The following is a 26209-nucleotide window of genomic DNA, read 5'->3' as shown; positions in this document are numbered from 1 at the left end:
GCGGCCTGCTCAGGGGTCCAGCAAACAAAGCAAATATATGAATCTGACTGGTTGTGAGGCAGTAGGGAGTGGTGGGGTCTGCGGACCATGTGCTGTGGAAGGAAACAAGAGAAGGCAGACAGGCTGTCAGGAGGTATGAGGGTTTGAGTTCAATGGGGTGGGGTGGGGAGGGCCCTACTGAGTAGGTGACATTTGAGATAAAACCTAAAAAAATGAGGAAGTGAGTCTTAGCGACTTCTGAGAGATTCCAGATGGAGGGAACAGCAAAGGTCCTAAGGTGGAGTGAGCAGGGCATGGTTAGGAATGACAAGGAGGCCATCCCAGCACTGTGGGAGGCAGAGGCGGGAGGATTGCTTGAGGCCCGGAGTTCAAGACCAGCCTGGGCAACATAGCGAGACCCTCACCTCACAGTAACTGGCTTCTTTGGCTCTGTGCCAGCAGTTCCTGCAGCTCTTCCTGGGAATGCCCAGTAGGTGTCTCATGGCCTTCTGAGGGATGCTCCCCAGGACTCAACCACTCACAGCTAATGCTGATTTAAAAACAAAACCAAAATCCAGCTGGGCGTGGTGGCAGGCGCCTATGAGTCTAGTTATTCAGGAGCCTGAGGCAGGAGAATCACTTGAACCCAGGAGGTGGAGGTTGCAGTGAGCCAAGATCGCACCACTGCACTCCAGCCTGGGCGACAGAGCGAGACTCCATCTCAAAAAACTAAATAAGTAAATAAAAAATTAAAAAATAAAAGCAAAACCAATAACCAAAGCAACCAAATTAGCAGTGTCCAAAGCAGGTGTGAGGCCACCAGATTGTCCTGAAGCTACCACTGATCGACTGTGATGATGTTCCTGAAATCGTCCACTGCTTTCCACAGTGCTCCTGTGAACACTGAGGAGGCTCTACCCCAAATCCCTCTTTTCTCCTTGCCCTGTCCTTGAAATGCTCTTATGCTCTTCAACTCTCTTTCCTCAGGATGACTGCTTCCCAGGAAGCCCTGTAGCCCTCAAGCAAACAGACCCTCAGGAATCTTCCCCTACCGTCCGCCAGTGCTGCTCTGACAGGCCTAAGTACTAGAGGAAAATCAGCTGAGGCAGTAATAAGAGGTTTCCTTCCTTCCTTTCCCTTCCTCCCTCCCTCCCTCCCTCCCTTCCTTCCCCTCCCTTCTGTCCTCCTTCCCTCCCTCCCTCCCTTCCTCCCTTCCTCCCTTCCTTCCTTCTTCCTTCCCCTTCCTTTTGTCCTCCCTCCCTCCCTCCCTCCCTTCCTTTCTTCCTTCTTTCCACTCACTGGGTTCTTACTTGGTGCTAGACACTGTTTTAGGTGCTAAAGACATCGTAGTACACAAAGACAACCGCACACACACACACGTATGCAGAGTAATGCATATGTTAATTAATTTGACTTAGCCATTCCAGTGACACACACAGTGTATACATATATCAAAGCATCATGTTGTATATTATAAATATATAAAATTTTATTTGTCAATTAAAGAAGAAAAGATAACAACAGAGACTAGGTGCGGTGGCTTACACCTGTAATCCCAACACTTTGGGAGGCTGAGGTGGGTGGATGCCTTGAGACCAAGAGTTTGAGACCAGCCTGACATAGTCTGGTCAGGTTTCAACATGGTGAAACCCCGTCTCTACAAAAAATATAAAAATTAGCCAGCACTTGCCTGTAGTACCAGCTACTTAGGAGGCTGAGATGGGAGGATCTCTTGAGCCTGGGGAGGTCAAGGCTGCAGTGAGCCATGATCGCACCACTGCACTCCAGCCTGGGCGACAGAGTAAGACCCTGTCTAAACAAAACAAGACAAAAAACAGACAACAACAGAACTCCCCTTTCATGGAGCCCAAGTGCTGGTGGGCTGTTGCATGCTTACCGGACACCACTGCTGTAACTAACTTCCATGCATGAGCTCATTTAATCCTCACTATAAGGTATTATACTACTGCGTCCATTTTACAGATGAGGAAGCCTGAGGCCCTGAGAATTTAGGCAACTAGCTTCCTAATGACAAGGACTACCATTCATTGAGTGCTTACACTACTGTCAGACACTGGGTGGAGCATTTTGCATTCATTATGTGGGCAGCATGGGGGGTGACAGGTCTGAGGAAGGACAGGTATCATTTCAGCTCTAGCTCACCGTGTGGCCTTGCATGACTTCTTCCATATGTCTTAAAGGGACGCACTCTTAGGTGGCTCAGTCTTATGAAATATCTGAAATTTTCAGGCTAAGTGAGTTCCTCTGCCTCCCTGAAACCTGACAGGGAAGGCAGAGGAGACAGGGTCGGGTCCTGAGGACCAGCAGTGGGTGCTGGGGAGCCGGGGTGGATGCGAGGGTGAGGGGCACCTCCCGACACAGCCAGATCAGCCGGGGGCAGCGCCGCCGAATAACTGCAGGCTCTACGTGCTTCCCAGGTGGAGCCCAAGTGGCCCTGGGCTCCTCATGGTTCCAGGGCGACCACGTTTCAGGGCCCACAAGTGATGGAAATTGGGGGAATATTATCTGCAGACTTTGTGCTGAAAATACATACCATGGGGTGCGGGAAGATTAACACCTGCGGTCTGTGGGAAACCATGGGCCTGGGGCTGAGCGTCCTGAATTCCAGTCCCCCACTTCCCAGGGTGGGCTGTGCTGCCTTGGTCAAGGCTCGGGACTCAGTTTCCCTATCCGTGACCGTGAGAGTTCTGACTCCCAGCCAGGCCCTCAGCGGGACAGCAGGGCCGCGGCCGCTCTCTGTCCCTCCCCCTTCTCCGGCCCGGGCCGTGGTGGTGGCGGCCCGGGAGGCCCCAGCGGGCTCCGGCGCCCCCTGCCGGCCGAGAAGGGCCATGCCGCGCCTGCGCCCGCGCGCCTAGAGGCGCTGGGAGGAGACCTGGGAGGGCGCAGGCCGCCGCCCCGGCCGGGCCACGCTGGGGGCACGATGATGTCAGCAGGGGAAAGGAAATGAGTCATCACTCCCCGGGACTGTGGGGCGGTCAGGAGCGAGTGTGGAGACGCGGCCACAGGAACCCAGGACAATGGCGGGAAGTAAGAGGAATGTGGGCTTGGCTGCAGCCGCGCGCCCCTGACCCCTGACCCCACGGCGGGGAGGAGGCTGGGGCGCAGGGCGGGCCCCGAGGGGTCGGACGGCGGCCAGAACTCGGGCGGGGTCGGATTGGGACGAGGCGGCTGGAAGAGGATGGGGACGCAGCCAAGCCCAGGGTGCCCGGCCTAAACAACAACCCGGGCCGTCTTTCTCACCAGGGATGTTTCCAAAACTTCAGCGGACCCCTCGGCAGTTCCTCCACTTCCCTTAAACTCTACGGAACCTTGGAATAATCCCGGGGGCTGATTAAAACCGGGATCCCCCGGCCCTACCCCGGAGATTCTGATTCAATAGGCCAAAACTGGGCCTCCATGAATTTGCATTTTTTAATTATTCTTTTTTATTGAGATGGGGTCTAACTATGTTGCCCAGGCTGGTCTCAAACTCCTAGACTCAAGCAATCCTCCCGCCTCAACCCCGCAAGGTGCTGGGATTACAGGCATGAGCCAGGATCCCAGCCAGAATTTGCATTTTTAACAAACTCCTAGTAGGGGGTGCTTGGCCAGGGTCCTCAGACCACTCTGAGTAGTGCCACCTTAGAACGAAGTCCAGCTACTTCGCGAGCCTAGGACCGTCCTCTGTCATGTGGTTCCTCCAGTCTCACCTGTCCCCACCTCCTACCCTTCATCAGTGTATTAGCAAGACCCAACTATCTGCATGTTGCGGTTCTCTCTGTGTGTTTGCACAGGCTATTTCCTTCGAGTGAAATGCCTTCTCTTCACTACACTGCTGCTCAAACTGTCTGACTTCTACCTGCCCTTTAAAATCTTGTCCATGGATGTGTCAAAGAGTATAATCAACAGAGTGAAAAAAGGAACCTATAGAATGGTAGAAAATATTTTCAAATCATAGATCTGATAAGGAATCGATATCCATAGTGTATAAAGAACTACAACTAGACCACAAAAAAATCAATCCTGATTCAAAAATGGGCAAGGACTTGAATAGACATTTCTCCAAAGAAAATAAACAAGTGGCCAATAAGCATTTGGGAAGATGTTCAACATCACTAATCATTAGGGAAATGCAAAACTACTGAGGCCCCCACCATCCTGACTCTCTCCTTCCTTCCTTTAGAGGATGTGGCCTTCCAGATCAACCTCAACCCTACTCAGGGAGCTGCTCAGCTTCCTCGAGGGCCTGGAGTAGATGGCTTCCATCTTCTCTTTTGCCACCTGTGGAGGTTTTTAAGAGCAAACAGAAATTCAAGTGAATTGTCCTCCTACAGTTACGAAACTATTACAGCTACTTCTGATTATCCATTCAGGTTGAATCAGGCATCATTTCAGTCACCTCCAGGTATTAATGTGTATGATATAAATTAGAAAGTCAAGTCCTCCTAGGAGATGACACTTCTGTACAATCCTATTACATTTGCCATCTCTGTCTTCCTGTACTGCGTTGCTGTACTGTTTTATGTTGGTTACAGGAACCTATATCAGGGTAGTCCTAAACTTCCCCTGATTGGCTTTGTCATTACTCTTGTTGCCATCTTTTGTGATTGGCGAGCACTTCAAAAGCTCGCTTGGGCAAAAGCTGTTGCAGATATTAAAATAACTACTGGTCAAAATATTGTTCAGGAACTTCTGCTTGTAAGAAATCATGATGATGTGTTATTTTGGCTCTGTGACCAGCATGGGATTCCTAAATGTATCTGTGATCTTTGTCTTTCTGAATATGATACTTTGGAGGGGAAATGCTTGGTGTGTGTACAAGTATGAGGAGGCCAACTTACACAATCCATGAAATACTTCTGCTCCTCATAGCCAAGGAGGTATTCCACCTCCTGCTGGAATGTAATTAAAGGGAGAAATACACTGTATTAAATATATGTCTATATCATGACTCGTTGCCAACATCTTGAGGCACATTATTTGTTTCCAATAAAAGTAATGTGTGTTTTTTTTTTTTTAAGCCACACAATGAGATATCACCTCACAGCCATCAGAATCGCTACTGTAAAACAAAAACAGAAAATAACAAGTGTGGACAAGAATGTGAAGAAATTGAAACCCTTGTGCAGTTGGAGGGAATGTAAAATGGTCCAGCCACTGTGGAAAACAGTGTCTTCATCTCTTTCCTGTTGCTATAACTGAACACCCGAGACTGGGTAAATTATAAAGAAAAGAATTTATTTCTTATAGTTCTGGAGGCTGGGAAGTCCTAGGTCAAGGGACTGCATCTGCTTGGCCTCTGGGGAAGGCCTCATGTCATAACATGGCAGAAGGCATCACGTGGGAAAGGGGTGCACTGAGAGCCAAACTGCCGTTAATAAACTCAGGCTGGGCACAGCGGCTCACGCCTGTAATCCCAGCACTTTGGGGGCGTCAAGGCTTGCAGATCGCTGAGGCCAGGAGTTCGAGACCATCCTGGCCAACGTGGTGAAACCTTGTCTCTACTAAAAATACAAAAATTAGCCAGGGGTGGTGGCAGGTGCCTGTAATCTCAGCTACTTGGGAGGCTGAGGAAGGAGGATCATTTGAACCCTGGAGGCAGAGACTGCAGTGAGCCAAGACTGTGCCACTGCACTCCAGCCTGGGTGACAGAGTGAGACTCTGTCTCAAATAATATAATATAATATAATATAATATAATATAATATAATACGGCACAAAGAATACTAAACAGACCTCTGTACTTGCCCACACAGGTTTAACAAATGTCAACATTTTGCCATATTTGCTTTCTATTTCTCTTTTTTGGAAAAAAACAAAACAAAAAAACCCCCCAAATCTAAAGCCCTCCCATTTTCCGTTGTATAGGTAACCAGTGTCCCAAGTTAGTGTAGATTCTCCTTGACCATATATATATACACATACATACGTACACATTTACTACAGAGGTATATACATATATAAAATATGGGGGCCCAGGAAGCGATCCTCCTGCCTCAGCCTCTGAAGTAGCTGAGATTACAGGTATAAGCTACCATGCCTGGCTAATTTTTGTATTTTTAGTAGAGATGGAGTTTCACCATGTTGGCCAGGCTAGTCTCGAATTCCTGGGCTCAAGTGATCCATGCACCTCAGCTTCCCAAAGTGTTGGGATTATATACACACATATAACACCTATATTAACAATATATGTACATATATACTATCATACTGTGTAAATCTCTTTGAAATTTGCTTTTTCATTCATTTTTGAGATTTACCCGTGTCAGTACATTGTAGATCTGATTCGTTAATTTAAAATGCTCTATAGTTTCCCATTGTTTGAATAAAACTGTTTATTTGTTCCCTTCCTAATGGACTGTTGGTTGTTTCCATTTTTGTTATTACACAGCACTGCAGTGAAAATTCTTGTATCGATGTGTGGGCGTTTTTTCCTTTTGAGACAGGGTATTGCTCTGTCACCCAGGCTGGAGTGCATTGGCACAATCACAGCTCACTGAAGCCTCAACATCCTAGGTTCAAGCAATCCTCACACCTCAGCCTCCCAAGTAGCTGAGACTACAGGCGCATGCCACCATACCCAGCTAAATTTTAAATTTTTTGTAGAGACAGGGGTCTTGCCATGTTGACCAGGTGGATGGTCTCAAACTCCTGGGCTCAAGAGATCCACCCGCCTCAGCCTCCCAAAGTGCTGGGATTACAGGCGTGAGCCACCGAGCCCGGCCTGTTTTGCTAGGCATATGGTTGCTAGATCACAGTGCATGCACATCTTCGACTTTTAGTAGCTATCGCTAAATTCCCCAAAGTTGATCTGAAACCAGTGGGGCGTGTCAGCAATGCTCCTAGCGTGCACACACCAGGCCGGGCTGTGACAGCCCTCGGGCTGGGCCCCAACCCCACTTCGAGATCCGAGCCGGGGCCGGGAGCAAGCAGAGGCCAAGCAATGGGAGTGGGCACCCCCACCTGCAAGGACAAGGCGAGCACCTTCCTGGTCCCCCAAAAGTGCAGAGAGGCCCGGGTCCACAGTCTGGACTTGGGCGGCTGCTGCCGCTCTCAGCTCCCGCCTGCTACGTGGAGCGTGATGCCCGGGCCGCACCCCTCGCGGCCTGGGGCAGGAGCTCCTGGTCCTCGCAGGGCCGGGGCCGGGTCTGGGTTTGGGGCAGGGGCGTCGTCTCCGCGAACCTACCCCCGTGGCCGCGGCACTCAGGAGTGGCCCGGAGTTCCCCTCGCCCGGTTCGCGGCACGGCCCGGGGCGGGGCGCCTCCGGGAGCGGATCGTGGGCCCGGGCCCAGCCTTCGGGAGTGTCAGGCCCGCGGTCACCCGGATGCGGGGCGGACCCCAGGGACGCGGCCCCGGGCGGCCCTGCGCAGAGTCTCCTCCGGAGGCGCAGGAACTCCGCACCCTTGGTAGGGCAGACGCCGCTCTCCCTTCCGGCGCTGGGCCCGGGAATGAGGCCCCAGCTTCGCCTCCTCCCAGCGGCCTCCCGGCAGCAGCAGCGGGAGAGAGCGGCGACGCGGGGCCAAGGTCCTGAGCCCGGGAGGCTCGGGCCTGGGGGCACGTCTCGCCCGGCCGCGCGAGGGTGGGAGCGGCGCAGTCGGTTGCCTCGGGGACGCGAGCACAGTGTACCCACCGTCGCCACTGCTGCTCCGGCAGCCGCTCCTGCCACCGCCGCCCGCGCCCCAGCGCTGCGGACGGCCCGCCGCTGCCATGAGCATATTAAATTAATACGTTAATATTAACACTACAGGTAGCCTCAAATTGGTTCATATCAGGTTTTGTCACAAAGTAAGTTTAAACCAGAACGGGCTGGGTGGCTCACGCCTGTCATCCCGGCACTTTGGGAGGCCCAGGCGGCAGATCACCTGAGGTCGGGAGTTCGAGACCAGCCTGGCCAACATAGCAAAACCCCTTCTCTACTAAATATACAAAAATTAGCCAGGTGTGGTGGAAGTTGCCAGGAGACTGAGGCAAGAGAATCTCTTGAACCCGGGAGGTAGAGAATGCAGTGAGCCGAGATCTCGCCACTGCACTCCAGCTGGGCAACAGAGCGAGACTCGTCTCATAAATAAATAAATAAATAAATAAATAAGGGAGTTTAAACCAAATTTAGGGGAGCAAACTTAGTTTTCAGAGTTTTTCATTTTGGAATTGCAAATAAAGGATTTTAAGCTTCTACCAATTTATATTCCCACCAGCCACTTATGACTTCTCATTTCCCCATATCTTTGCCAATATGGTGTTACTAGGCTTTTTAATTTTTGCCAATCTGATGAGTGTGAAATGAAGTCTTTATTTTGATTTGAATTATCATAATTACTAGTGAGGTTCAGCATTTTTCATTTGTTTATGACAATTCTGGTTTCCTCTTCTGTGAATTTCCTGTTTCTCTTAAATTGTTCTTCTTTTATTGATGTATTCTGGACACAAACAAGTTGTAATGAATTGCCAATATCTTGCCTTTTCATATTTATGATTTCATCATAAAGAAGTTTAAAATTTCAAGGTAGTCAAATTCATCAACATTTTCCTTCATAAATTACGTCCTTCTTATCTTATTTAAGAAACCCACCCCTTTTCAAGTTCATGGTTGTATTTGCTTGCAGATTTTTTTTAAGTTTTAAAATTTGGCTTTTTATATTTAGTTTTAAAAAATATATCCGGAGTCTGTCTTTGTGTACAATGTGAGGAAGGAATCTAGTTTTATATTTTGCATCTGTTAGCCAGTTGTTCTGGTATCATGTACAAATTGGTGTCTTCTTTTCCCGCTGATGTGTAGTAAAACCGCCTCTGTCACAGTCCAAGTTCCCATCAATATGTGGCCCATCTCTGGGTCCTCTGTTCAGCCCCATGGTCTCTTTGTCTGTCTTGCTAATAATAATTCTTTATTATGGTAGGACAAGCCCCTCCCATCTTATTTCTCACTTTCTTCTTCAATAGTGTCCTAGCTAGTCTTGACCCTTTAGTCCTTTATTATATAAATTTTTTAAAAACTTGTCTATTTCCATAGAAAAACTAGTTGGACTTTTTTTTTTTTTTTTTTTTTTTTGGAGACAGAGTCTCCCTCTGTCGCCCAGGCTAGAGTGCAATAGCGTGATCTCAGCTCACTGCAACCTCCGCCTCCCAGGTTCAAGCGATTCTCCTGCCTCAGCCTCCCAAGTAACTGGGATTACAGGCATGTACCACCACGCCCAGCTAATTTTTGTATTTTTAGCAGAGATGAGGTTTTGCCATGTTGGCCCACCTGGCTGGTCTCAAACTCCTGACCTCAGGTGATCCGCCTGCCTCAGCCTCCCAAAGTGCTGCGATTACAGGCATGAGCCACCACACCTGGCCAGGACTTTTTTTTTTTAAAACAAACTCTCAGATCACAAAAAACTGGTTGGATTTTGGTGAGTATTGTCTTTGCGTCACAATTTCCCTGTTAATAAGGAGGGATGAAAATACTTCTTTTATTTTTTGACACATAGTCTGGCCCTGTCGCCCAGGCTGGAACACAGTGGTGAAATAATGGCTCACTGCAGCCTCAACCTCCCGGGCTCAAGCAATCCTCCCACCTCAGCCTCCTGAGTAGCTGGGACCACAGGCATGCGCCACCATGCCTGGCTAATTTTTGTATTTTTTGTTGTGACAGTGTTTCGCCCAGGCTGACCTCAAACTCTTGAGCCCAAGCGATCCACCTACCTCAGCCTCCCACAGTGCTGGGATTATAAGCATGAGCCACCGTACCCGGCCTGAAAATACTTTTTCTTTTCCCTCAAAGGAGAGAGGGCAGTCACACCCCACTTATTCTGAGGTTACATTTCAGCAAACTCCAAACTCTGGAAAACAAGAGAAAATAAGAATAAGGTCAAAACAGCCTCTGATAAGCTCTAGACACCTCAGAGCCTATGTGCTAAATCACACCCACTTTTGTCACAAGTGGTCTTCTCAGGCCTCCCTCAGAACCTGTTTATGTTAGTCACTGTTCTAGGAAACTTGATGGTCTGATTTCCTAGCCTACAGCAGATTTAAGGCAGCTGCAACTTAGAAGAAACATGGAGGAAAACATGCTGATAACTAACATCTGACAGAGATAGAAAAGTCCAACTACTTATCAAAACCAGCTGCAGGAACATGAGAGGGCAGCAGAGCAGGGCTGCTCACTTCTGAAACCTTTGGAGGCCCCACTGCACATATGATGGACAGAAGGCAGCTCTGTTCCACACAGTCATTCAGGAGCCAGGAGTTAACCCCTCCTTGTGGGTTCCGGGGCTGCTCTGGCTGTGGACATTCTAGGCAGAGTGGGAAGGTACAGTGAAGAAGTTCAAGTCCAGCATTTCCTCTTAGGCAAGTGACGGGGAAGATGCACCCACCTACTGCAATTTCATCCCATTGCTGAGAGGTTGGCACTAGGCCCTACCCAGCTGCACAAGGACTGCGAGATGTAGTCTTTGCTGGGCATATAAGGCCTTCTAGAGCATCATAGTGATATAGGAGTTAAGAAGAAATTTCTAGCCGGACATGGTGGCTCATGCCTGTAATCCTAACACTTTGGGAGGTCGAGGAGGGTGGATCATGAGGTCAAGAGATCGAGACCATCCTGGGCAACATGGTGAAACCCTGTCTCTACTAAAAGCACAAAAATAGCTGGGCATGGTGGCGCGTGCCTGTAGTTCCAGCTACTTGGGAGGCTGAGGCAAGAGAATCGCTTGAACCCAGGAGGCGAAGGTTGCAGTGAACCAAGATCGCACCACTGCACTCCAGCCTGGCAACAGAGCGAGACTCTGTCTCAAAAAATAAAATAAAATAAAATAGAATAAAAGTAAAAGAAATTTCTTAGGCAGAGAATGAGGGCAAGGATGTCCTCGGTAAGGTTTTCTTTTTAATCAAAAGCAGCCCCCAGATCATTTCTTTTACTAACAAAGAGCAGCCTGTAAAATCGAGCTGCAGACGTAGATAAGCAAGCTGGAAACTTGCACGGGTGAATGCTGGCAGCTGTGCCTACAGGAAAATGCTACCTGGGGGCCAAAATGTCATGTTCAACTTTTCTTCCCTTTTCTTTGTCAACCACATGTACAGTAAGGAACAGACAACATGGCGCCGGCCAGATAGAGACTCCAACTGCATAATAAAAGATTAGGGTGGAATGGCCAGCTTTTTCAAGCACTATGCAAACGTCACACCTGGCCCAACCAATCGCTCAGGCCCTATGTAAATCAGACACCACCTTCTCAATTTTGTCTGTAAAACCCCACGCACCCCCACCCCCGTGCTTTTCACCACAAAACCGGAAGATCCACTCGGGAGCCTCTCTCTCTGCAGGAAAGAAAGCTATTCTCTTTCTTTCGCCTGTTTAACCTCCACTCTTAAACTCACTTCTTGTGTGTCCGTGTCTTCAATTTCCCTGGCGTGAGACAAGAAACCTCGAGTATTTGCCCCAGATAGTGACGCCGCTTCAGCAGGACCTCAGCTTTGACTCTGAGTGACATGGGAGCCATCGGAGAGCTCTGAGTCCAGCCGTGACCTGATGTGATTTGTAAATGATCCCTCAGGTTGCTGTGTTGAGAAGGGGGAGAGGGTGCAGGTGGGGACAGGGGCAAAAACAGGGACCCCCGTTGGGATAACCTGCTCTCTGAAGCTTTCCTGGCCCCTCCTCCCCTCAGGTGGAGCTGACCTCTTCCTCTGTTGTTCTCTAGGCTTCCACAACATTTCCCATAATTTAAACACTGACCGTTTACTTGTCTGTCTTCCTCCAGGTCAATATATCCACAACACCTGACCCAGAACAGGTGCTTGGCAAAGTATGTTTCCAGCATGTTCGATACAACTGAAATAACAGCTAGAACCCAGTATGCTTGTCAATGATCTTTTTTAAAAATGTATTTATTTTTTACAGACAGGGTCTTGTTTTGTTACCAGGCTGGTACAGTGGTGCCATCATAGCTCATTGTAACCTTGAACCCTCTTGAGGCTCAAGAGATCCTCCTGCCTCAGCCTCCCAAGTAACTAGGACTACAGACTATGCCACTATGCAGAGCAAATTTTAAAATCTTTTGTAGAGACAGGGTTTCGCTATGTTTCCCAAGCTGGTCTAGACCCCCTGGCATCAAGCAGCCCTCCCGCTGTGGCTTCCCAAAGTGCTGGGATTATGGGCATGTGCCACCGTGCCTGGCCAGGGATCCTTAACTGCAGGAAACAGAAACTAACTCTGGTTGTCTTTAAATAAAAAAGAAAACTTGGGAGATGCCCAAAACCCACAGGAAGTTTGGAGAACTAGGTCTGGACAAAGAACAGGAAGTAGCAGAGAGGTTCTTGGCAGTCAGGCTCTGTGCGGCTGTGGTGAACAAGTCAACTGCCTCTCCCACCTTGTTTCAAAGTCCTGGGAAGGGCTCTGACTGGAAGGGCTGGGGTCAGGTGTCGACGCTTTGGTCTCACTGGGGCAGGGAGAGGAAGAACTGGGGCAGGGAAAACCTTCAGAGACCCCTTTGGTTTCCATGATGGGAGGGCAAGGCTCCCTGATTTTGTGTCTCACCAAGACTGTGCTGGCAGGAGGCAGGCAATGGGAAGCAAGAGCAGAGAGCTGTGAGGGGGCCCAGTGCCAGCAAATGTCCATGACAATTTCCCAGGGCTGGAAAAGCACAGAGGCACGAGCTGGGAACTGGGAACTGGGGACTGTATAGGAGATGAGTCTTCCTTGTCTTTGCCTCCCCAGGGCTTAGCACAGCACCTAGTACTCAGATGCTCACCTGATGCTTATCCCATGAGTGGATGGATGGAGGGATGAGCTACAAAAACCCAAGGGCTGTGAGTATTACTCCTTCCTTTCTTCCTTCCTTCCTTCCTTCCTAGCCAGAGTCTTTCTGTGTAACCCAGGCTGGAGTGCAGTAGCATGATCCTGGCTCACTGCAACCTCTGCCTCCTGGGCTCAAACAATCCTCCCACCTCAGCCTCCTGGGTAGCTGGGACTACAGGCACATACCACCATGCTCAGCTAATTTTTTTTTTTTTAATTTTTAGTAGAGGCAGGGTCTCACTGTATTGCCCAGGCTGAATATTTCTAGACAATTGATTTTATGAATCAAAAGGAGATGAGATGGCAGCAGCCTCAATGAAGAGATGATTGCAAAAAATAAAAAAAGACTTACCTCAGGGGACAAATTGTAGCACTGTTTCCAAAGGCCCCATTCATCTAGCTCTGAGAAGGATTAACATTTATTTAAATAAATTGGCCCCATGCAGTTTGGGCTGATTATGTTGGACACACTGGAGGGATTGGGCAGCGGGAGGTGGGCCAGCCTCCAGATTCTCTCAGGAAGCCATGGATCTGGCCCTGACATCCCATCCAGGAGTGGGCTCCAGCAGTCTGGGGAAGAACCAAGCAGGACGTTTTGACTACACGTGCCAAGAAGCCAGCATCTTCCAAGGAAATCCGCTGGGCTGGGCACCAACGAGTGTCACAATCCATGCATAGTGAGTTGAGGGGTTGGCCTTAGAACCTGCCTGGAGGTCATACAGCCCAGAGGTTTCCAAATGTGCTCTTGGAGCCTGTGAAGTCACAGAAGTGTCACAGGTGCATCCAGAAGTGAAGATAAGGAGGCAACCCCTGAGCTCCTCATCCCAGTTGCCTTCGACCAGAGCAGCAACACACTTTCCGGTTTTTCAAGGGAGATTCTTTTGAATAAAGAGTTCTGTGGGCCAGGTGCACCTGTAATCCCAGTACGCTGGGGAGGCCAAGGTGGGAGATTCACTTGAGACCAGCCTGGGCAACACAGCAAGACCCCGTCTCGAAAGAAAGAAAGAGAGAGAGAGAGAGAGACAGAGGGAGGGAGGGAAGAAGGAAGGAGAGAAAAGAGTTCTGTGTACAAAAAAAAAAAAAGTTTGGGATCTGCTTCAGTGTTTTCAGGAATATAGGTGGGAAGGACACAGAATTACTAGTTATGTGACCTTATTAAGCCTTGGTTTCCCCACCTATAAAATGTGGATAACATCAGAGGATTGTAGGCTGGTGCAGTGGCTCATGCCTGTAATCCCAACACTTTGGGAGGCCGAGGCAGGCGGATCACCTGAGGTCGGGAGTTTGAGACCAGTCTGACCAACATGGAGAAACCCCATCTCTACTAAAAATATAAAATTAGTCGGGCGTGGTGGGTGGCGCGTGCCTGTAATCCCAGCTACTTGGGAGGCTAAGGCAGGAGAATAGCTTGAACCCGGGAGGCAGAGGTTGCAGTGAGCCAAGATCACCCCACTGCACTCCAGCCTGGGCAACAAGAGTGAAACTCTGTCTAAAAAAACAAAAACAAAAACACTCAGAGGATTGTGGTGAGATTAAATGGGATAATGTATGTGGCAGGATATTATTTTGAGACACTCATTGATGTTCGTTTTTCTTCCTATATTTTCCCATTTCCTTTCCCGCATTCAAGCAGCATCGAGGGCAGGGGCAGAGTGAGTAGTACCCTAAAACTCTTTCTTAAAGGCCTGAACCCTTAGGGAACTGAGCTGTGTCTAGAAGCGAGAAAAAGTGAAGAGAAGATTCGTGCAAATGCTCAAGGCACCTTGGCCGGAAGTAGAGGGGAGACCAGACCCCACACTCCTCCAGAACCAGCAGGGTCTCCTGTCCCAGAAAGGAATGACAGATGGCAAGAGATCTGTGGCCCTGGAGCAGTTCTCGGGGAGGTAGTGAGATCCTCTAGGCTGACCACGTTGAAGTAACAAGAAAACATTGGCCCTGAAGGGGCTCTGGGGGTGCAGCAAGGACAGCGTCAGAGTGATGGACAGTTTTCTGAGGACCAAATCCTACCACGTGATGTTGCACAAAGACCTCGGAACTAGGACATAAATCCTGGAAGAAGTTACATATTTAGGCCAGGTGGGGTGGTAATCCTAGCGGCATCTGAGGCAGGTGGATTGTTTGGGCCTAGGAGTTTGAGACCAGCCTGAGCAAGATGGTGAAACCCCATCTCTACTAAAAATACAAAAATTAGCTGGGTACAGTGGCATGAACCTGTCGTCCCAGCTACTCGGGAGGCTGCGGCCGGAGAAATGCTTGAACCCTGCAGGTGGAGGTTGCAGTGAGCCGAGATGGAACCACTGCACTCCAGCCTGGGCGACAGAGTGAAATTCTGTCTCCAAAAAATAAAGAAAGAAAGAAGTTACATATTTTTCCCCACCAGCCTAATGGCAAAGGAACTCCGAATCAGAAATGGGGCACAGGTACAGAAAAACAAGAAAGTTGTTCTGCTTGCCCACTGGAGCTGTCCCGGCACTAAGTGAAGGCCTGCCATGTGTGTCTAAGGCCTGGAGCCAGCCCAGAGGCTGCACCTGCATCACTCAGCCCTCTCCCTGCTCGTCTCTGTGCCTCTTCAGTCCAATGCTTCCTCCTTCCCAGGCCCCATCTGTTCTGTAGTTTTCTCTTGACCTGGCTTCCTGGGAAGGGCTGCAGCCATGTTTGAGGAGCCCAGTAAAACACCCCCAAGGGCTGTTGCCTTCTTCCTCCGGGCTAACTGAATTCTTGCAGGGGCTGGGAAGAGGTGGGTGGGAGGACAGGGCAGGCTGATCTGGAGAGTCTGGCTTCCTGGGCCCCAGCCCAGCCCTCGGCAGAGCAATGTGACCTGATCCCACACTTGGCCAAGGCAGCTGCAGACATTTGCAAAGTGACAAAAGGAGAAGAGGGACCTAAGAAGAAAACAGCATTTGCACAGCACATGGAAGTGCCTGGAAATGTTTTCTGGACACATTATTCTTCTCTAGGGTGATTTTCAAGGCCAACCAAGCCTGGAGACTAAAGCTTCCAGAGGTGAGTCACTGGCCCAATGTGGCCACAGCGGCTTCCTCTCTGCAGTGTGTGTGTGAGTGAAACTGCCTTTGCAAAGACTGTAACATTGAGAAAATTATGGCAGTGAAAGAGATCTAATCTAACCCACCCCCATCTTGCATTTGCCTTAATCATTCCTGGGCTTAGGCTAAGCTAACTTTGGGAGACATTTAGATTATCGTTTATTTATTTGTTTGTTTGTTTGTTTATTTATTTAGAGGCAGGGTCTCTCTCTGTTGCCCAGGCTGGGGTCCAGTGGTGCAATCTCAGCTCACCGCAACCTCCGCCTCCCAGGTTCAAGTGATTCTCATGCCTCAGCCTCCCAAGTAGCTGAGACAGGTCCGTGCCACTACACTCAGCTAATTTTATTGCATTTTTAGTAGAGATGGGGTTTGCCCTGTTGCCCAGGCTAGTCTCGAATTCCTGGCCTCAAGTGACCCACCCACCTTGGCCTCCGAGTGTGATGGGATTACAGGCATGAACTACAGCACCCTGCCAAGGTTATAGTTTAAATTATACTAGGCCTTCCCCAAAAGTCAACTGCCTTTTAAAGCTGATGAAGGGCCATTAGACTAGGGGGAGAAGAGGAACCTGATTTCTGATAAGGCGTAGCCATTATTCCAGAGGGATCCTGCAGATAACATCACTATTGTAGACTGACCTTTTGAGATATCTTTTCAGATATTTTTGCGTGTCTGACACCCATGGCTCCACCTGGACCTGAAGGCTCCTGTGACCCCACCCAGGAGTGACTCAGTTCAAGACAACAGCTTTGACTCCCTCTGATTTCATCTCCACTCCAACCAATCAGCAGCAAGCACCCATTGCCTGGCCACCCCCACCCTTTACCCAAACTGCCTTTGAGCCTTGGAGGAGATTGGTTTGAGTGTGGCGTGGCTGGCTACAAGTCAATTAAATTCTTTCCTTACTGCTATGGCGTGTTCTTTATTTGTGCAGCAGGAAGAAAGAACCTATCAGTTACATAAGCATGTGTGTATATGAGTATATGTATGTATTGTGTATGTGTGAATGTATGTGTGTATATAGGATGTGTTTGTCTATGTGTGTATAGGAATGTGTGTGTGTGTGTGTGTGTGTCTATTTCAGGACAGGGGCTCTCCCTAGATCTTTAGAGGCAGTAGGACATCATTTAGCAATCCCCCAAATCCAATCACTCCTTTTTAGAGATGTTAAAACCAAGGCCCAAGGGACACGACCTGCCTGAAATCGCACCTTTCTCCAGTGACAAAGGAGGAAGTGGCCTGGGAGTCAGAAATGGTCTCACCTGCACCCCAACTCTTGGCCCTTCTTGCTTGGTAGAGGTCATTCTCTCTTGACAGCACAGCCGCTTGATGAAAATAGAGCAGTTAGCATGTCCAGCACTAGCCCACTCTGAGCCAAGCCCTGTGCTTTCTTTGTACCTGACATAGGTTATGTCATTCAATGTACCCCTCACAGTGATCTCTCAAAATAGACATTTTGATGTACATTTCACAGAGGTGGAAACCGAAGTTGGCCGGGTAAGTTTCATTTCCCACAGCCTGCTGACTTGTTCTATTTATGTAGTCATGATTGACATTTTTGAGGACATACTATGTGCCAGGCACTGTTCTAAGCACTTGGTACATGTTAGCTTCTTTTGTCCTCATCATAGCAGGTACTATGACCACCCTATGTTACAAATCAGGTCCCTAAGGCACAAAGTTTAAGTAATTGCTCAAGGTAAATCAGCAAGTAGAGGTAAGAAATCTAAAGGCAGTGAGGGAGGGGACCAGTGAGACCAGAAGGGAGGAAAGCCCTAGAAGTCTGAGTTAACCGCAGTGGGCAACTGGGGCTCACCCCCACCAGGGACGGCTGTGAGCCTGGGTCAAACACACTTCGAGGGTATTTAGCTGAGGGACTGTGAGTAGCCCCGTTTTTCTAAGAGACGGTTAATTATTTTTTCTCTCTTCTCTTTCTCCTGTTCCCCAGTTTCCCACTTCCTACTCATTCCTTTAGACATGCAAATACAACCTTTTACCTCACCTTTCAGCAGATGTTCCCTACAGGGCAAGTTCATTTAACTTTGTGCTCCAAGATGGATCTCTCCTAGAGAGTGACGTTGATTTGCAAACCAAAGCCTGCCCATCAGGGAACTCTTATCCTCCACCTGCTTGCCTCAGAACTTTCGCTCACCAAGAGGCTGCCTTGAGAGATAACAGCCAATTTCCGTAAGACTCCCTCCCACCTGGGGATTTCTCAGCCTAGTCCTGCTCACGAAGGCTCTAGCAGTCACCTGTTCAACTGCCCAGTAGCTAAGATACCAGAGCTAACGTGCAGACCCCCACTTGCTCACTTCTTCCCCTGCCTTTTAAAAGTGCCTGCTTTCTGCTCCAAAAGTAAAGCAGTACATTTAAAGGCGGGACACCTGTACTCCTTCCCCTAAGCTAGCTTTGGACTAATTTATACCAGGCATTTATTTATTTATTTATTTATTTATTTATTTATTTACTTACTTGAGACAGGGTCTGGCTTTGTCACCCAGGCTGGAGTGCAGTAGCAGGATCTCGGCTCACTGCAACCTCTGCCTCCTGGGTTCAAGTGGTCCTCCCACCTCAGCCTCCTAAGTAGCTAAGACCACAGGTGGGGTTGGGTTACCTGGCTAAGTTTTGCATTTTTCTGTAGAAACGGGTTTTCCCCATGTTGCCCAGGCAGGTCTCAAACTCCTGAGCTCAAGCGATCTGCCACCCTCAGCCTCCCAAAGTGCTGGGATTACAGGCATGAGCCACGGCCTCCAGCCTAGGTGACACAGTGAGACCCCATCTCAAAAAAAAAAAAAAAAAAAAAAAATATTGGACTCCGCAAACTAACCTGCCATTCGGTTACAGGACGAGGAAGTGCCTTGGAACTGCCCCTATGTGAACGAGTGCTGGTTATCCAGGAAATGTCATTAGGCAGAGATGTAGGAAGCCACCTTCCTAAAGGTGCTGTCTGCAGGTGACTTCAGGTGGCCAAGGAGATACAGGCAGGGCAGCACTTGCTACCAAGTATTAGCCCTGACACTTGGTTCTCAACAAATGCTTATTTTCTTCCCTTCTCTCTACAGAACATTTTCTTTGGACCCAGATATTCCTGGAAATCAATAAAGCTGGTTTTATTATGTGTATGGCAAAAATGTCGTTTGCTTTTATACCACCATATGTTTTTCTTTTTTTTTTTTTTTGAGACAGGGCCTCACTCTGTCACCCAGGCTGGAGTAGAGTGGCACAATCTAGGCTCACTGCAGCCTTGAACTGCTGGGCTCAAATGATCCTCCCACCTCTGCCTCCAGAGTAGCTGGGACTACAGACATGTGCCACCATACTTGGCTATTTTTTGTATTAAAAAAAAAACTGGAGGCCTGTCCTGGTGGCTCACACCTGTAATCCCAACACTTTGGGAGGCTGAGGCGGGCGGATCGCCTGAGGTCAGGAGTTCAAGACCAGCCTGGCCAACATGGTCAAACCCCATATCTACTAAAAATACAAAAATTAGCCGGGTGTGGTGGCGCATGCCTGTAATCCTGGCTACTTGGGAGGCTGAGGCAGGAGAATCGCCTGAACCTGGGAGGTGGAGGTTGCATGCAGTGAGCCGAGATTGCACCACTGCACTCCACACTCTAGCCTGGGCAATAGAGTAAGACTCCATTTAAAAAAAAAAATTAAAATAATTTTTAAAAACAAATAGATAGGATCTCACTATGTTGTCCAGGCTAGTCTTAAACTCCTGAGCTCAAGCAATCCACCTGCCTTGGCCTCCAAAGTGCTGGGATTAAAGGTGTGAGGCACCACGCCTGGCCCTGGCTAATTTTTGTATTTTTTGTAGAGACTAGGTTTTTGTCATGTTGCCCAGGCTGGTCTCAAACTCCTGGGCTCCGGCAGTCTGACCACCTCGGCCTCCCAAAGTTCTGGAATTACAGGCATTAGCCAGAAATGTTCATATAAAAAAATCTCACAAATGAGAAAATCTGCTTTGTCAGGTTGCTACCTAATTATTACTTCCTCAACAAATGTTCATAGCAGCACTATTCACAACAGTCAAAGGGTGGAAGCAACCCAAATGTCCATCAGTGGATGAATGGATAAACCAATTGTGGTCTGTCCATACAATGGAACATTATTTGGCCTTGGAAAGGAATGAAATATTCATACTACCACATGGATGAACCTTGAAAACATCATGCTAAGTGAAAGAAACCAGGCACAGAAGGTCACATACTGTATGACTCCACCTATATGAAATATCCAGAATAGGCAAATCCACAGGAACAGAAAGTAGACTTGTGGTTGCCAGGCTGTAAGGAGAGAGGAATGCAGTGTGACTGTATAATGGGTGTGGCTCTCTTTTGGGGGTGATGGAAACGCTTTGGATCTAGATAGACGTGATGACTGCATATCATTATGAATATACTAAATGCCACTGAATTGTTCACTTTGTTATTTATTTATTTAGAGACAGAGCCTTGCTCTGTCACCCAGGCTGGAGTGCAGCGGCTCAATCTTGGCTCACTGCAACCTCCGCCTCCCGGGTTCTTTCTTTCTTTCTTTTTTTTTTAGGCAGGGTCTCGTTCTGCTACCCAGTCTAGAACACAGCGGCATAATCATAGTTCACTGAGCGTCAACCTCCTGGGCTCAAGTGATCCTCCTGCCTCAGCCTCCCCAGTAACTGGTACTACAGGCATGCACCACCATGCCCAGCTAGTTTTTGTATTTTTAGTAGAGACGGGGTTTTGCCATGTTGGACCGGCTGGTCTTGAACTCCTGACCTCAAGTGATCCTCCTGCCTCAGCCTCCCAAAGTGCTGGGATGACTCGTGAGCCACCATGCCCAGCCGACATAACATTTTTTATTTAACGAAACTTCTACTGTCGAACACTTAAGTTGGCTTGTTTGAAACAGTAGATAATATTGCAGTCCATATCCTTGTAAAAAATATTTGAGCATATGGCAGATGATTTTCTTAGAAAAGTGTCCCAAGGTGGACTTACCGCATGTCTTGATTAATCTCTGTGTCCCCAGATACTCTTTGCAGCCTCCCCTACCTTTCTCTGTGCCCTGGGAGACTGAGCCAGCCCTAAGCATTGAACCACTTACTTCCCCTGGCCACTTTGAATAAGGTTCAGCCATCAAGAGGCAACAGCAAGGGGGACAGGTGACAGGATGGGAGGGGGTATGTATTTGTCCTGCTCCCTCCCTGCTTTGCTGTGGTTCTGGCAGTGGCTGCAGCCCTAGGCCTGTAACTTGGGTGCGGCCGACCCTCCGAACGAACTGTCTGGGGTGCTAATGGAGTCCTGCTGTTGCACAAGCTTCAACTTCCCCTCTTGGTTCCCTTCACCCGGCCCATGTCTCTGTAAATAATAACTTCACTACAACATCTCTTCAAAATCCCAGCTGGGTAGGGAGATTAGAGGGTCTTTCTAGAACACCTGCTAATATGAACAAGTTCTCCTTTGCTGGCCATTTTTTTCAGTGTTCTTGGTTGTCCCAACTTGTCTATGACCTTTAGATTCACTATGTAAAATTCCCCAAAAATATCATATTGGAATTTTTATTATTAATACAATTGCACAAAACTGGCCATGTGCAGTGGCTCATACCTATAATCCCAGCACTTTGGGAGACCGAGGTGGGAGAATCGCTCGAGTACAAGAGTTTGAGACCAGGCTGGGCACAATGGCTCACGCCTTTAATCCTAGCACTTTGGGAGGCCGAGGTGGGCAGATTGGCTGAGCTCAGGAGTTTGAGACTAGCCTGGACAACATGGCAAAATTCCATCTCTACTAAAAAACAAAAAATTAGTTGGGCATGGTGGTGCACACCTGTAATCCCAGCTACTCGGAGGCTGAGGCATGAGAATTGCTTGAACTGGGGAGCTGGAGGTTGCAATGAGCCAAGATCACACCACTGCACTCCAGCCTGGGGGACAGAGTGAGACTCTTTCCAGAAAAAAAAATAATAATAATTTGAGACTAACCTGGGCAACACAGCAAGACACTATCTCTACAAAAAAATTAAAAATACATAAATTAGCTGGGCGTAGCGGCATGCACCTGTAGTCCTAGCTACTTGGGAGGCTGAGGTGGGAGGATCACAGGAGCTCAAGAGTTTGGGGTTACAGTGAGCCATGAGCACACCACTGCACTCCAGCCTGGGCAACACAGCAAGAGGCTGTCTCTAATTTTTAAAAAAATAAAAAAAAAATGCTATAAAAAATAATCACACAAAACTTATATATTAATTTGGCCAGAACCGGCATCTTTCCATTCACAAGTGTCACATGCCTTTCCACGTATGTAAACTTTATTTAAAACCTCTTAGTTAAGTTTTTGTTGTTTATAGGACATGCACATTTTGTGTCAAGCTTATATCTAGGTATTTTATAAATGACCATGAAAAAATTCACTTTCAAGCATTAAAGAAATGCAAATTATGAGAGAACAATGAGATGGTATTTTTGCCTTTCAAATTGGGATGTAGTTTTACAAACAATACTCAACCTCAGAACGGTGTAGTTTAAAGGGCATTCTCACATGCTTTTGGGAGGATGTGCTTTAGTCTATGAACATTCTGGAGGAAGGTTTGACATTTTGTATAACAAGAATTTAAAATGTCGGCCAGGTGTGGTGGCTCATGCCTGTAATTCCAGCACTTTAGGAGGCTGAGGCAAGACGACTGCTTGAGCCCAGGAGTTCAAAGCCAGCCTGGGCAACATAGCCAGACCACATCTCTATTAAAAATAAATAATAATAAATTTAAAGAAAGAACTTAAAATGTTTATGTCCTTTTAAATGAAATCTTTCCAGGCCGGGCGCGGTGGCTCAAGCCTGTAATCCCAGCACTTTGGGAGGCCGAGACGGGCGGATCACGAGGTCAGGAGATCGAGACCATCCTGGCTAACACAGTGAAACCCCGTCTCTACTAAAAATACAAAAAATTAGCCGGGCGTGGTGGCGGCGCCTGTAGTCCCAGCTACACGGGAGGCTGAGGCAGGAGAATGGCGGGAACCCGGGAGGCGGAGCTTGCAGTGAGCTGAGATCCGGCCACTGCACTCCAGCCTGGGCGACAGAGCAAGACTCCGCCTCAAAAAAAAAAAAAAAAAAAAGAAATCTTTCCAGTTTCCTGTGCAGATGCTTCATTCAAGCCTGCTTTTAGTTGGAGCTTAAAAACAATGTGAATAAATGTCCTAAATCCATAATTGGTGGCCTAATATGATTTTTTTTTTTTTTTAAAGAAGTCCATATCCTTTGGCTTAATGTATAAGGTCAGGGTCCTGGCCAGAAATAGGCCCGAGCATTTAGTTTATAATTAAGGTGATATTTCAAACCAGTGAGGAAATATTCTACTAAAAGAGAAAGGCTGAGCTGGGCATGGTGGCCCATGCCTGTAATCCCAGCACTTTGGGAGGCCGAGGCGGGTGGATCACTTGATGTCAGGAATTCAACACCAGCCTGGTCAACGTGGTGGAAACCCATCTCTACTAAGAATGCAAAACTTACCTGGGCACGGTGGCACGCGTCTATAATCCCAGCTACTGGGAAGGCTGAGCCAGGAGAATCGCTTGAATCTGAGAGGCCGAGGTTGCAGTAAGCAGAGATTGTGCCACTGCACTCCAGCCTGGGAGACAAAAGCAAGACTGTCTGAAAACAAACAAACAAACAAAAAAGAGAGAGAGAAAGGCCGAACAATGACATATGAAAAGTTGAATATTCAGAAAAAAAATAAGTTTAGATCTTTATCTTCCACTTTATATCAAAATTAGTCCCAGGTGGATTTAAAAGCTAAATGAAGGAGTAAGAGGAAATGGAGGGAGGGAAGGGGCGAAGAGGAGGAGAAAAGAAAAAATATAGATCTGAAATGTCTGTGTGATACTCAGATGGGAGCAGTTTTACAATTAAAAAAAAAAAACAAAGGGAGAAAGAATAAAGGAAAACATCAAGGCCAGGAGTAGTGGCTCAAGCCTGTAATCCCAGCACTTTGGGAGGCCCAAGGCAGGCAGATTGCTTGAGCCCAGGAGTTCAAGACCAGCCTGGGCAACATAGCGACACCTCCTCTCTACAAAAGTTACAAAAATTAGCCGGGCATAGTGGTGTGCACCTATGGTTCCAGCTACTAAGGAGGCTAACTAAGGTGGGAGGATGGCTTGAGCTGGGAGGCGGAGGTTGCAGGGAGCCAAGATCATGCCACTGTACTCCAGCCTGGGTGACAGAGTGAGACTCTGTCTCAAAAATAAAAAAAGAAAGGAAAAGAAAAATATCAAAAGGTCATCCCACATCAAAACGTCGTGTGGTGTATGAAATATCACCAAAAACAAAATTAGAAGGTAAAATTCTAAGCTTAGAAAAATATTTGCAACACATTTGACAGAACTGATATTTTTTAACTGCTTCTGTACATTAACAAGAGAAAAAATAGAAAATGGAAAAGCAGACCAAAGATATGAATAGGCAACTCACAAAAGGAGTAAGTCAGATGTTCCAATCTAATTTTAAAATGTAGCAGACACGTGGTCTTGGAGACGCAACAAGCAGGGCGGCTGACCAGGCTTTCGGCAGGAAAGGCATTCACCCCTTCTCCAGCTGCGGGGCGGGGCCCCAGGTCCCTCTCTGGAGGGGTCTCCAGGGAGCGGAGCTCTGGGATACCGTTTCCCGGGGCGTGTGGGAGGGGTTGGAGCATTTCCTAGGGCTGAGCCCACTTGCCCTCTAGGGGTTGGCGGTTCCTCCCCCTTTCTTCCCCGCGACAGGGCTGGACTCCGAGGGGCGGACGCTGACGCTTCCAATGGCACCGCAGCTCGTGGGGAGCTCGGGCGCTGCCTCTCGGGCGGCTTCCCCAGCCCTCGCGGCTCGCGGCCACCGGAGGGCGGTGTTGTCCGGGAGACGCCGGAGCTGGGGGCTCACAAAGGCCCCTTTCTCCTCCGCCGGAGATGAGTCATAGCCCAGGCAGGGTCGGAAGGGCAGCTGCTCCAGGGCGACTGCAGAGCCACGCCTCCGAGTCACCCTGGGCGCCCGCGCCAGCCGTGTCTGCTTCTCCTTGGGTTTGGCAGGCCACAGGCAAAACTGGGTCAGGCCGGTGGCCTAGTTCGCTGGTTCACAGCGTGAACGCCGGCAGGAGGTGACTAGGAAGGGCATCTCGACTTACTGTCTGGCTCATTCATGTGACAAATATCTGAAGAGCCCCTACTAAGTGCCAGGCCCCGTGCCTGACAACCAGTTGCTAGTGAACTCCCAAATCCCGGGTCACCTGAGTTTAGAATGTGTCATCTCAGGACCCTGGGGCTGTGCCTGCCTGGGCAGGTCGCCAAATCACTGATCTTCTTGTCACATCTCAGGTTCAGCTGCCCACATTGCAATACATCCTCTGGCCCCCTGGCATTGGATTCCCTTGTGGTCTAACCCTGCCCCACTCCTCTGACTGGCTCTTACCAGGTGGCCCTTACTTTGGTCCCCACCCTTGCCCGGCAATCCCCTTCCCCACATCCTGCTCCTGTGAGCCCAGGCCTGTCTTCCTATGGCAGCCTGCAGTGACCTTCCACACCCACCCGAGCCCATTCAATCTCCTCTCTGCTTCTGACTCTGCCCTAGGATGTCTGAGGATGCCATTTCTCTTTCCCTCCAAAATTCTTTTTGCTAATAAGGAGGACACTTTTGTCACCCAGTCCAAAGGTGTAAGCTGCTGGGCCTCAGTGGAACGAGAAGCAGCCTGTATAGGCCTGGTCTGCTCAGCTGGATGGAGGAGACCTGGGAGGGAAGGATCTCTCAGAGGAGAGGAGGTCAGCCATGGGCCTGAGCAGCATGAAGACCTCACATGCCGGGAGGGAGGTCAGCAAGGGCATGAGACCAAGGAGGGCACTGAGTCCAGAGTCCAGTGGCCCTTCCTCTCCTTTCTTTTCTTTTCTCTCTCTTTCTTTCTTCTTTTTTTTTTTCTTGAGATGGAGTCTCACTCTGTAGCTTAGGCTGGAGTGCAGTGGCACAATCTTGGCTCACTGCAGCCTCCACCTCCCAGGTTCAAGTGATCCTCCTGCCTCAGCCTCCCAAGTAGGTGGGACTACAGATGCACACCACCACGCCTGGCTGATTTTTGTATTTTTAGTAGAGATGGGGTTTCACCATGTTGACCAGGCTGGTCTTGAACTCCTGGCCTCAAGTGATCTGCCCTCTTTGGCCTCCCAAAGTGAACCACCAGGCCTGGCTCCTCTCCTTTTTTCTTTCCTTCCTCTTCTTTCCCTGCCCTCCCTTGAGGTTGCAGCCGAGCAGCTGGGCTGCCGCTGGGCCTCCCTCATGCTGAGTTTTGCTAACATAGTGCCTTCTTGTTCGCTTCCCCTCGCACCTTCCTGCCACCCCATGTGCCATTTCCCAGTGACTCTGGAGCATCTGAGATGCCTCTGCCGGCATTATGGGTGGGCACACTGAGGCTCAGAAGAGCTG

At 48.8% G+C, this 26209-nt stretch overlaps 1 protein-coding gene, 2 long non-coding RNA genes and 1 pseudogene across 26 annotated transcripts; 2 read left to right on the top strand and 2 right to left on the bottom strand.

Annotated features, from left to right (window-relative positions):
- The first annotated feature begins 2950 nt into the window (after positions 1–2950).
- LOC106993930 (uncharacterized) lies at positions 2951–16705 on the top strand. Of its 24 annotated transcripts, XR_013406194.1 has the most exons (7): positions 2951–3027; positions 4163–4384; positions 5001–5195; positions 12670–12761; positions 14384–15753; positions 15990–16110; positions 16453–16705. XR_013406194.1 is itself a non-coding variant. In XM_077970550.1 (5 exons), exons 1-2 carry the CDS (start codon positions 7060–7062, stop codon positions 12705–12707), a joined length of 363 nt encoding a protein of 120 aa, XP_077826676.1. In that variant the 5' UTR covers positions 6961–7059; the 3' UTR covers positions 12708–12761; positions 15708–15753; positions 15990–16110; positions 16453–16705. The 24 variants fall into 24 exon arrangements, 7 of the variants coding, with proteins under 7 accessions (XP_077826676.1, XP_077826674.1, XP_077826671.1 ...); XR_013406195.1 differs by lacking the exon at positions 4163–4384; XR_013406193.1 differs by lacking the exon at positions 15990–16110.
- Positions 4408–4939, top strand: LOC144335372 (synaptophysin-like protein 1 pseudogene; annotated as a pseudogene).
- Positions 9586–24623, bottom strand: LOC144335373 (uncharacterized). Its single transcript, XR_013406208.1, has 4 exons — positions 24242–24623; positions 23285–23402; positions 11334–11481; positions 9586–9796 (listed from the first exon to the last, which is right to left on the bottom strand). It is a non-coding gene; the product is annotated as an uncharacterized LOC144335373 (long non-coding RNA).
- LOC144335374 (uncharacterized) lies at positions 11840–13834 on the bottom strand. The gene is made up of 2 exons (XR_013406209.1): positions 12868–13834; positions 11840–11911 (listed from the first exon to the last, which is right to left on the bottom strand). It is a non-coding gene; the product is annotated as an uncharacterized LOC144335374 (long non-coding RNA).
- Positions 24624–26209: the final 1586 nt, after the last annotated feature.

Source organism: Macaca mulatta, chromosome 16 (genome assembly GCF_049350105.2).
Source record: "Macaca mulatta isolate MMU2019108-1 chromosome 16, T2T-MMU8v2.0, whole genome shotgun sequence".
NCBI lineage: Eukaryota > Metazoa > Chordata > Mammalia > Primates > Cercopithecidae > Macaca > Macaca mulatta.
The sequence above is the reverse complement of the archived record's forward strand: the minus strand, read 5'-3'. Positions and strand labels throughout refer to the sequence as shown.